Below are 12,682 nucleotides of genomic sequence, written 5' to 3'. Positions count from 1 at the left end.
ATGAAGTCCCACAATCAGTGTTTTAAAAACATTTTTACATAGTTCAAAGCACTATAGTTATATTCTTTTCAGTGAATAGAGCTGTGTATGAGAAAGGAATTCACTATTGTATCATTCTTGGTTCCTGAGTTCCCCACCTTGTCTGCCTTTTTCTGTCTTTCAGAATGTTCTTGCTTGCTTTTTTTAAAAAGCATATTATGTCCAGGGTTTTTAGTTGTACTTAATGGCAGGAATAGGGACATGAAGTCCCACAATCAGTGTTTTAAAAACATTTTTACATAGTTCAAAGCACTATAGTTATATTCTTTTCAGTGAATAGAGCTGTGTATGAGAAACTCTTAGAGATAAACTAATGCAAAATGGGCTTACATTTTCTATATATTTTCATCTTAATGCCATTTACATAGTGTTACAAATAATGCTTTTAATGTCAGTTACTACCATGAACAAGCTTATGTTATGAGATGCTTCATTGATATCAGAGTAGTGAAAATCAAACATTCGGAAGTTTTACTATACGATATAATTATACATTATATTAATAAAATATGTTATATTTATTTACATATGATAAGATAAAATTTAAAATATGTAAATTAAAAATAGAAAGTTCATCATGACTTGGAAAAAATTATATAAAGGAGCATAGTTAATTCCAATCAAGATGCCAGTCTAATTAATTTAACAAATGTGGAGTATTCATTTTTCTGAGCTCTTAAGTTAATGAGTTGCCATATTTCTTATAAAGGTAGGGAAACTGATTAAAGTATTTTTTATTTCACATATTTTAAGTGATACTAACATTATTTTAGAACATTTGAAAAACATTTGTGATTGATGAAATTTAACTAATTTTTTTTTTTTTGCTATAGTTATCTAGTTGTCTTTCCTATGTGAAAGCTTTTTTTTTTTTTTTTTTTTAAGAGACAGGGTTTTGTTCTGTTCCCCAGGCTGGAGTATAGTGCTGTATCGTAGCTCACTGCAGCCTCCAACTTCTAAACTCAAAGGATCCTCCCCGTTTCTGAGCCTCCCAAGTAGCTGGGACCACAGATGCACACCTATGTGCCTGACCTGAAGGCTTTCTAAAAGTGTCCATTTTTATTGTTAGCCAATTGATAGATTTTTGTTTATACTAGAAAATCAAGAGGGAAATCACAATGGATTATCTTAATGGTAATAGTTGTACAATTCTTTATTATGTTATAAACTTAAATAATTTTCTTCTAGGTACAGTGAAGGTGAAATTCGATTTAATTTAATGGCCATTGTGTCTGACAGAAAAATGATATATGAACAGAAGATAGCAGAGTTACAAAGACAACTTGCAGAGGTTCGTGGCCATGTTTCTAAGTACAAAGTTCTAGCTTGGTTATTCTCTCAGGAATAGTATTTACTTTAAATATATATATAGAATGAAGTGGTCTGAATGGTGGTTAAGCGAATACACACTCTGGAATCAGGCTGCCTAGATTCATTCGGTTCCTCACTTTGCACTTAGTGGATATAGGAATTTGAATATATTTCCTTGTGCCTCACTTTCTTCATATAGCATAAAGATAATAAGTAGTATTTACTTTATAAGACTGTCATGAGGAGTAAATGAGGTATTATATGTGAATCACTTAATGACTAACAAATGGTAAATGCTAAATAAGTGTTAGGAATGAACTATTTTAACTATTTTCTGTGATTTCATTATATAATGAAGCAAGTTAATTCTCAAAGAGTTAACTGAGTACATTTAGAGTCACATGTAGTCTTTACTAGTCTATGGTTATCTTTCCTTGGTAAATGTCATTGGAGAAGAGATTTAGTAGACAAAAGTTTATTTACCATCCTTTGATCACATTTTCTTAAGAGTATATTTAAGAAAATTTATTTTATAGTGTATTAGGAGAATATGGCAATATAGTATATTACAGTATAAGTTGTTTTTAGATGAAAATTCATATTATTAAAACAAATATGGAAGGTACGATTTTGGAGCTTTTATCCTTTAATGCTGCTGTTAGGCTGGCATGCTGCTATCAATATGAAGAGTAGAAATTCGAAAGTAGTCATACTGTGTTTATTATTTTAAAGTATTCTGAATGTAAGCCTCAATTATTAGGGTGTGCTATTTCTTTTCCTTCCCCCAAGGAGGAACCCATGGATACAGATCAAGGTAATAGTATGTTAAGTGCTATTCAGTCAGAAGTTGCCAAAAATCAGATGCTTATTGAAGAAGAAGTACAGAAATTAAAAAGATACAAGGTATGTTTTTAAAAATGTGTTCCTTTAATGTTTTAATATAGAGCAGTATATTTCAAGATGAAGGTACATTGAATATCTGATGGCTTTCCCTCCTATCATTTACCAGATTTCAAATAATATGTTGATTCTCTGATACCCTACAAAGATAAGTAGTGAGATGTCTTTCATTTTTATTTTCGTAAAATATTACTAGGAACAGAATTTTAACCTACTTGATGTTTCAGTTCACTGTAGTTATTATTCTTTTTTTTTTTTTGGACTTGAGTCTCGCTCTGTCGCCAGGGCTGGAATGCAGTGGTGCAATCTTGGCTCACTGCAACCTCCACCTCCCAGGTTCAAGCAATTCTCCTGCCTCAGCCTCCCAAGTAGCTGGGATTACAGGTGTGCACAACCATGCCTGGCTACGCTAATTTTTGTATTTTTAGTAGAGACAGGGTTTTGCTATGTTGGCCAGGCTGATCTTGAACTCCTGACCTCAAGTGATCTGCCCGCCTCGGCCTCCCAAAGTGCTTGGATTACAGGCATGAGCCACTGCACCAAGCCTGTTATTATTCTTATTGATTAGTTTCTGGATAGCTTCTTTGCTTTTTTTTTTTTTTTTTTTGAGATGAAGTCTCACTTTGTTGCCCAAGCTGGAGTGCAGTGAGGCAATCTTGGCTCACTGCAACCTCTGCCTCCCAGTTCAAGCAATTCTCCTGCCTCAGCCTCCCGAGTAGGTAGGATTACGGGCCCACGCCAGCACACTCAGCTAATTTTTGTATTTTTAGTAGAGATAAAGTCTCACCATGTTGTCCAGGCTTGTCTCGATCTCCTGGCCTCAAGTGAATCTCCCGCCTTGGCTTCCCAAAGTGCTGGGATTACAGATGTGAGCCACTACACCCAGCCAGCTTCTTTGCTTTCTAGTATAAGATGTTTCAGACTTTTTTTTTCTAGAGACAGAGTCTTGCTGTGTTGCCCAGGATGGAGTACAGGGCATGATATGGGCTCAGTGCAGCCTCCTCCTCCTGGGTTCAAGCAATTCCCCTCTCAGCCTCCCAAGAAGCTGGGATTATAGGCACCTGCCTGCATGCCTGGCTAATTTTTGTATTTTTAGTAGAGATGGGTTTCATCATGTTGTCCAGGCTGATCTCGAACTCCTGACCTCAGGTGATCCACCTGCCTTGGCTTCCCAAAGTGTTGGGATTATAGGCATGAGCCGCTGCACTCAGCTCATGATCATTCTTATTGATGCTCAAATTATCCTATTTGTGGCCAATGGGAGCCACTTCAGGCTGTCTCCTAAGTCCTTTTGACATAACCCCCTTAGTTTCTGATAGCTTCCTTGCTTTCTTTTTCTTTTTTTGAGATGGAGTCTCACTTTGTTGCCCAAGCTGGAGTGTACTAAGGCGAGTTTGGCTGACTGCCGGGTTCAAGCTATTCTGCTGCCTCAACCTCCCGAGTTGCTGGGATTACAGGCCTGTGCCACCACGCCTGGCTAATTTTTGTATTTTTAGTAGAGACGGGATTTCACTGTGTTAGCCAGGCTGGTCTCAAACTCCTGGCCTCAAATGATCCTCCTGCCTTGGCTTCCCAAAGTGGTGGAATTACAGGTGTGAGCCATTATGTCCAGCCAGCTTCCTTGCTTTCTGTGATAAAATGTTTCAGACCCCCTTTTTTTTTTTTTTTTTTGTTTTTTTTTTTGAGACAGAGTCTTGCTCTGTTGCTCAGGCTGGAGTGCAGGGCACTATCTTGGCTCACTGCAACCTCTGCCTCCTGGGTTAAAGCAGTTCTTCTGCCTCAGCCTCCCAAATAGCTGGGATTACAGGTGCCTGCCTCCACGCCCAGCTAATTTTTGTATTTTTAGTAGAGACAGGGTTTCACCATGTTGTCCAGGCTGGTTTCGAACTCCTGACCTCAAGCGATCTGCATACCGTGGCCTCCCAGAGTGTTGGGATTACAGGTGTGAGCTACCATGCCTGGCTTAGACTTTTCTTGTACATTTCTTGCTTAAACTTGGAATCAGCCATTTTATAAATAAGCCGTTTGTTCCTTTGGTGCAAAATAGTGTTTAGAAACCACTATCTGGGCACTTGGGCTCAGTGCTGCTGATTGATCATTGTTTCTAGGCCTTTGTAGCACTGCAAATACACTTTTGTTTGTTTCGTATTTTATTTTTGAAGAGGAAATACATCATGTATTCATATTAATAGGATTAAAGGGCTTTGTGCATAAGGAAGTTAGTAATTTGCATTTCTTCTATTAAGTTGAAAATCTTGGGTTCATAACAAAATTAATGTAATTACTTATTTGTTTTATGCCATATACATGTAGTATGTATATAACGTATTTGTGTATATATGTATATGCATCTATATAAAAAGGTTCAGAATAATAGCCAATAGTATGACAACAAGTGAACAGTTTTTTCTTACGTTTTTCTTGTTCCTTAGGGTATATCCTATTTTGAATATATAATCAAATCACTGTATTTTAAATTCACTTAAAACTTTTTCCTGTTGATTTTGCTTTCAGATTTTTTAGAGTTAAAAATTCTGATTTAATTTTATTTAATCATGACAAGCATTTATGTAATTCAGAATCAAATATAAAGGCAGTTATTTTTAATAATGTGTTGTCTTTCACTTGCAATCCATCTGGTAACCTTTTTTTTCAGAAAAGCGGAAAGAGTGGAGGAAAGTTTGAATTTTGTGTTAACTTTGGATGTGGAATGTATATGTCATTTGTCATGTGTTATGGTAGTAAAAGGATTGTTTTTCATTTGAACCTCAGTGTAAGGCAAGAACTGTCCTTTTTGTTGCTCCCCACAGTGTCAGTAAAGTGTTTTGCATCATACTTAACAGACAACAGATACTTTGCATCATACTTATCAGACAGCAGATGATTGTTAAATGAAATGAATGGGTTAAACTAGTAGAATTTCTTCAGGTGAAAGTGGTAAGGGCAGGCAGGTAGGCTCTAGGGTATTCCAGGCAGGAAAGAGGGAGGGCCAACTTCGTGGAGATAGGAAAGGAAGAAATAATAGCTTTACCAATTATTTTCCATTTCACATGATATTAAAAAAGTAAATTACCCATCTTTATATATACTTATGTAGTTATTATGTAATTAACTTTTAATATCCGCCCAAAATACAACACAGAGTTTCCATAACTTCCATAAAGTTTCCTGCTTTATTATTTGGGATTGCTTTGTTTAAAAAAAGATCAAATGATTCTCATACTGCTATAAAACAAACGTGTTAAGCTTTAATTTAGTTAATTAACTGAAGGAATTCTAGTTAAAGAAGAAGTCAGAGAAGCTCAAATTTATATGAAGTTGAAATAAATTTATAAGAGATGGAAACTTTCTATGGAAGAAGGGCAATCAATTATACTTCTACCAGGCAGAATATATAACAGCTCAGTGGCAGTGAGAGCCTAGAATCACATAACTTGAGAGGATGTTATCTAGACAGTCCATAGTTTTCCACTGAAGTATAAATTTTTTCCTGCAGTGTACCTCCTTTCAATAAAAAATAATCTGAAGGAAAGATTGTGCTTGAACACAAAATAAAGCTGATCTCATTAGACTTTGCCTGATTATTTGCAAAGGTGAAGTAGCAAATGTTAATTTAGCATGTAGACCTTTAGTTGTTTTTATAAATGATATTTTCATAAGTAATCTTAGATTGAACTTTTAAAGGCCTCTATTATTTGCTAAGTCAGGGGCAGGAAGCCCTGCCCAAGAAACTCCCTCCACGTGTTTTATTGTGTTAATCTTTATTCTCAGTGGGAGTGGAGTCTCATTATTTCTAAAATTATTTTCTTATGAGAGTGGATATTTTATACCATTTCTATTTTGAGTTGGATGCAAAGAATAAAATACCAAAATTAGCATAAATGTAGTTAGTGTGGATTGATGTTGTTTTATTTTCAGATTGAGAATATCAGAAGGAAGCATAATTATCTGCCTTTCATTATGGAATTGTTAAAGACTTTAGCAGAACACCAGCAGTTAATACCACTAGTAGAAAAGGTAAGTATTTTATTTGTAGATACTTAAATGAGGTTTAGATTCTCCAAAAACATAAAATGTAATTTTTTTTATTTTGCATGAGTAGAGGTAAAATTTTTGGAAACTTGTACATTTTTATTCTTTTGCTTTTGCTTCTTGTTTTGTATTCTTTAAGAATTAGTTCAATTGGGACTGTAAAACAAAAATAAAGAATTACCCCACTGCTTTAGCCTTCCAGATTCTTAGTGTCAAGACCTCAGGTTGTACTGTATTAAAATAAAATTTAAAACACTATTCTTTCTTTAAGCAAAAATAGATTTTTAATGCTAATACTTGAAATAATAGATATTTTCCTATTTAGCAAAAATTTGAGTTGATATAACAGAATTTAAAAGTAGAATGGACATTGTTGGATTAAAAAAAAAATAGCCTGTACTACAAAATAGGTTTTCTTATTTCTAGTCTAGCATCCATTCCACTGAGGGAAAACTAGCATAAGTTAGTGAAAAATTCTGATTTTTATTATTTTTTCATAAGTAACAATAAAATATTTGTTGAATAAGTAAAATGCAGTTAAATTGCTTTTAAGTTCATACTGTAAATCAGTGTTCCTGAAAGTGAACATCAGTGGATATTCTTTAAAATACGTGTTACCTGGCCCCTCCCCAGATACTCTGATATAGGGGAAGGATTCTTTAATAAGTTCCCCAAGTGATTCTAATGCAACTGGTCTGTGTACCACAGTTTGAGAAACACTGAGAAGACACTACTAGGCAAATAAAATTTTGGACCATTAACTTAAAGACGAGAATACATGGTAGGTATATTTTCCTTATTAATTTTAAAGTTTACAAAGCAAAGATACATTTCTACCAAGCTGTTTCATGTTATACATTCTAAATAATATGAGATGTGAGCTAATAAGTTTTTTGTGTATATACCTTATTGATTGAAACATGTGACCCAAGTTTTAGCATTACATGTAAAAATTATTGCAGAAGACTGCTAAATCTCTTTTCCACTATAGGTTTTTTTCTGTTCATGCATCTCAGGTTGTATTCCAAGTTTTAGATTAATACAGGGTCCTGTGGTTCTCAAAATTGCTTGATTAACAAGAATACCTAGATATGATGTTACTAACCCTATCAAATATTTTTCTGTTAAAAATATTAAAATAACTATACAATGTGCTAAATATGTGATGCATCAGATTTTAATGTAGATAAATGTTACTAGGGACCAGGACTCTTAGACAAATTTTAAATGTATAAATTTTGCATTAAAATTGATCTGTGAACAGAATTTTTTGTGTATGCAAATTAGTAAGTAAAAGGACCACTGTTGGTTGATTTTTAATTACACTATATCCCCAGATTCCTTTTGAGAGCATAGTTAGAAAACAACAGCTTGTCAGCTTAGAATCTTTATTCCCTAGTTCACATTTTTTGGACACAAGGTGGCAGCATATGAATACCTGATGTTAGTGGAACACCAACTCTGTTGTGTTTGCCTTTGTTTTCTTAGGGAAAGTAGTTATTGACCTTCTAGTGGCTTATTTCTCTAAGTTGTTCTTTTATTAATATTCCAGAAGCAATATCGAGATAGATTTATTTCTTGTATGCATGCAATAACTATTATTCTCCTAGGTTCTGAAGGAGTTTAGACTCATTTAATTGGAATTGTTGAAATGTTTTAAATTATTCATCAAACATTTATCTAGCTGCAAGGATATTCCAGGCACTCTGTTAAGGTCTAGGGATGTATATATAATTGAGACGTGTTATTTTCTCTTAAGCAACTCATGATGCGATTTAGGAAAGGAATAAATGAACAATTATGGTACTGTGCTAAATAGTATTATTTTGATGAATGCCAGGATAAAGTCAGGCTGAAGATCCCCAGCAAGCACAGGGTAGCTCCTAAATAACTTTATAGCCACTTAAAATTTCACATCCATAAAGTTTTAAATATGTGGTTGGAATGGAATACTTAATCTGTAGCAATCTATCAGTTTCCTTTGCAAGAATATATTTTTGTTCATCTTATTTTGTCCTATTAAAATACCATTTTCTGCAGATAAATGCAAATTTAAAAATAAAATATGTTAAAAGACTATTAAATATTAGCTTTTATAATTATATAAAATCTTGACCAGTGATGGTTACTTAATAGTAATACTTCTAAGAAAAATTACCTATAGAATTCAGAAATAGATAAGTTGGAATAGTGGATCTTATTATGTTTTGTTTTCAGGGAAAATAGGATAAAAGAACAAGGTGTGAGAAGGAATAGAAGGAAACAAACAGGAAAGATGTGGCTACCCCATGTAGTGCTACTATATGCCGAGATTCTACAGGATCAGATTTTTGAATAGCTGAGGCAGTTAGTTGCCTATGGTCTATGATGACATAAAAGTATTTGAGCTAAAATCATTTTATTTGCAAAATAATAAATAAAAAGTGATTCTCCCTTGGCATGGCTGTAGTGAACTTGGACCTATAAATGTTTTTGTTATATGAGACTTTTTAACTAATGAATTCATTGAATATATACCACATTAAAAAACTGCATAGCAGGTAATCCAAAAATATATAGTTGTAAAACTTCTTGTATTGTGTACCAAATCTCTGTCTTAAAATATGAAATAAAATTGTATAGTTTAATATTTGTGAGACTTCCATCTATTCGGGTATATTTATGATTAAAAAATTTTTGTCTACACATTTGTATGTAATTATGAATCATTGTCTATCTTAAGTTTTTGACTATCAATAACTTAACATGATATAAAATCATAAATTCCATTGCTATGGGGGAATCCACAGAAACTTCACAATATTGAATTTTGTCCACATTTTACTATGACTTTATGATTCAATTGCTAATAAGTAAGCTTCAGATCTTTTTCTATTTCTTAATAGAAATAAGGTAGAAGAATAGTTAAGGCTAATCACAACAATATCTACATTAATATCTATTAATGCAGAATTATCTGATTTAAGTCAGTACTTTTTAATATCATTGGTACACTGTATAGAAGGAAAGTATTTTTAACAGTATATATTTTTCCATGCTATTTGTAAATTTTTTTTTTTTTTTTTAACAAAAGCAGACCAAAATACAGGCTTTGAATTTAAATCTTATATATGTTACTTATTAGCTGGTGCTTTTAGGCACTTACTTTCTTATAACTTCTTTCTCATCTGTAAACTGGGAATCATACCTACTTCACATTCTTGATGATTAAATGAGATCATATCTGTAAAGTATATAAATTAGTGCTCAATTAATGGTGATAACTATTTTAAATTTTAATAAATGTATGAACACTCTGCCTTATATGTTTACTCATTTAATTACATTGTAAAGTTTATATCAGAAACCAGTAAATTTATTTCTTGTTAATCCTTCTCAGTATTCTACTAAGTATACTCCGAGATCAATAAGGAAAGAAGCACATACTTTTATTTTAAATTATGCCTAAAACCAAATTATATTTATTATTTGAGGAAATAAAACTTTGTATGAGATGCGATACACATATCAAATTACAAATTATGTTTGTTAACTAAAAACATTGATGTTGGCAATTAATTTTATAATTTTTAATATGGCACGCAGACTATTTGCTCTTATTCTAAGGCACAATACTCAGTTTTATCTTACTGTTAAATAATAATTATAGTACCTAATACATCACAAAAAGAGACTCTAATTGTTTTAATTGCTCTATTTTTTATTTAAGGAAGTTTTAAAAAGTTGTATAATGTAGAAGTCTAATTTATTGACTCTTCTGAAGTGGCACAGTGGAAAATATTGTGTTGTAGTACTCTAAAATCTTGCTTTAGAAATGTCTTCTGAACACCAGAACTGGCATCATTTGAGAGTTTGTTAGAAATACAGAATCTCAGGCATTTTACTAAATCAGTCTGCATTTTAACAGTCTCTAAGTCTTTGGTATATACATTGAGAAGCAATGCTATAAAGCATATGTCTTTGATCTGTGTTGAGGACTTACTGTATACTAGCTGTGGGACTTTAGTCAAGCCTGATAACATCTATAAGCTCTGGCTTCATTTGCTAAAGAATAAGACAGAAGTACTGTGTCCAAGCTATATAATTGTCATGAAGAACATTGTTTTAAGTCATATAAATAAAGTTTGTTGACACCAGGGATACATAATCTTTTAGTGACATTCTGTTAAACTCACTTAAACTGTTAGGTTAAACTCATTTATTCACATTTGCAGAAGCTAATGTAAGATTTTTCTTATATTCATTTGAATCGGAAATGGGCAAATATGTGTATATATATTGTTTTGGAATACTCATGAATGAGTTTGACTTTACGGAATTTTTAAATTATTACAATTATAATAATTCATTTCACCTTCAGATAGGAAAGAACTGCAAACCAAACGTGATCCTTTCTTAGAGCAAAGAATAACTATGTAATTGTCCAGGAAAAGTTTAAGTCTCAAGTTATAAAACATAATGCTTTAGAAATCTTGGAAACAATGTATTTCAAGCCTTTCATCTTGAGAATACCCTCTTAGGCACATTTTATTTTAATATAGTCTAAAACTGACTTAAAATTTTGTAACATACTATTTTTAATTTTTAGGCAAAAGAAAAACAGAACGCAAAGAAAGCTCAGGAAACCAAATGAAGAGGATGTTTTGGGATGTATACACATTTCTGCTTCTGCACATATTTTCATGGAAATCATTATGTATAAAGAACTTTGAGCAACATCCTAATTGGCTCAGTGCACGTTTGACGGTAGTGCCAGCCTGTCTTGTCTTTAATGCATGGATTCATAAACTTCTTCCCTACCTGCATCATGTGCATGTAATGCATATTAAATGAAAGCGATACTAAGAGTGCTTACCCAAATTCCATTATTTGACATTGAATCTGAGAACTGTTAGTTTTCTGGATGTGTAACTACCATATGAACCTAGAAAATTCACAAATGATACTCCTTATCTGTAATTTAAATACTTAAAATTTGCAATTGTCAGATCTTAATGAAACTGGATGTCTTATTTCTTCTCATCATTAATGGAAAAAAAAAATCAGTATTTCTACCTTTGATATCTGAGTGTTTTGAGGATTTTAAAACTGAATTTTGTCTGCTATACCAGTTATTTGAAAAAGTATGATTTAAATGTAAATCATTTAAAAGGGACAAAAGTATAATTTCCAGTGATTTTCACTGCTGTCAGTAGAAAAGTAATAAACATCTCAATTTTATTTTAGTAATTTTTCTTCAAGTGTTTGGGGTTATTGGTTTATGTAGTAGAGAATTGTTTCAGGAAGGTCTTGAGTATTATGCTTGAAAGCAAAATTTCAGGTTAAGAAGAAATTGTAAATCTTAAAGAATGTTGGTGTTACTCTCAATGGAATACTTTTTCAAGCTCATAAGCTGTATATAAAAAAATTGGAGGTTTGACAGTTCATGCTATCTGCTTTTTTAAAAAGATAGTAGTGGTGATGGGGGATCTTTCTATGCCAATTTGAATAAATTTCGTACAGCCTGCAGTTTCCAAGAGCCATATACAATTTGCTCACAATTTTTTAAAATTGATTTTGGGAGTTGCTTTGTAATAATCTTCTTTCTTTTAATCTTCCTTTGCAAGTCAGACTTTAAAGAAGACTTTATAAAACTTTCTTTTTTAAATTAAGTAATCTACTTTTTTCTTTATCAAGAATATTTCTGAGGTTGATACATGACTTTTTAACATTATTTATTGTAAAATAAATTTAGCATAATTTATTTTATTAGGGAGAACGTGTACCCATCTTCCAGTTTCAGCACATGAATTTTTAAGGATTGTTTTTAAGCTTAGTGATTGTGGTATTAAATGACTTAGAATAATGGAGAAAAACCTGATGGGAAATTGATAGAAAAACTAATGAAATATTTTTCATACATAATTTCATTTGGAGGTAATGAAAAATGTAGTTTCTCAGTTATTTGTGGGTAAATATGTTTTGCTCTTGATACAGTAATAATTATGGAGTGTTTTCAAAGCCATGATATAATTTTTAAAAATAGATTTTTAAGGAAGGCTCATCTTGATCCCATTCATTTATTTCGGCTTAATTTATATATCCTTTCCTATTGAGGCTTAAATTTTGTTAAGCAATGTGAGGATTATTGTGGTAAGTTGTATTTAGTATTCAGTACAATGTGATGCTAGCACTAGGATTGCCAATGGCAATGGAATAGAAGAGAGAGCCTGAAACAGATCAACATTTATATGATCACTTGATTTCGACAAAGGTGGCAAAACAATTCAACAGAGAAGGAAAGTCTTTTCAACAAATGGAGCCAGAATAGCTGAATATCCATATGGAAAGAAATGAACATGACCCCCTACCTCACAAAAATGACTTTGAGATGGATCATAGACCAAAATGTAATATTTTA

General features: G+C 32.4%; 1 protein-coding gene across 2 annotated transcripts in view; it reads left to right on the top strand.

Moving 5' to 3' along the window:
- Window positions 1-11,790, top strand: part of UCHL5 (ubiquitin carboxyl-terminal hydrolase L5) — a 51,924-nt gene extending 40,134 nt beyond the window's left edge. The window contains exons 9-12 of one of the 2 annotated variants that reach the window (XM_011934206.1): window positions 1,228-1,330; window positions 2,140-2,253; window positions 6,169-6,267; window positions 10,871-11,790. In XM_011934206.1, coding sequence (XP_011789596.1) covers window positions 1,228-1,330; window positions 2,140-2,253; window positions 6,169-6,267; window positions 10,871-10,915 — 361 coding nt within the window. In that variant the 3' untranslated portion in view covers window positions 10,916-11,790. Of the gene's footprint in view, window positions 1-1,227; window positions 1,331-2,139; window positions 2,254-6,168; window positions 6,268-6,915; window positions 7,437-10,870 lie in introns of those variants that run through there. The other variant, XM_011934205.1, reaches the window with a different exon arrangement.
- The last annotated feature ends 892 nt before the right edge of the window (window positions 11,791-12,682 follow it).

Source organism: Colobus angolensis, unplaced genomic scaffold (genome assembly GCF_000951035.1).
Source record: "Colobus angolensis palliatus isolate OR3802 unplaced genomic scaffold, Cang.pa_1.0 Scaffold132, whole genome shotgun sequence".
In the NCBI taxonomy this organism is placed as follows: domain Eukaryota; kingdom Metazoa; phylum Chordata; class Mammalia; order Primates; family Cercopithecidae; genus Colobus; species Colobus angolensis.
Note: the sequence above shows the minus strand (reverse complement) of the source record. Positions and strands in the feature narration are given on the sequence as shown.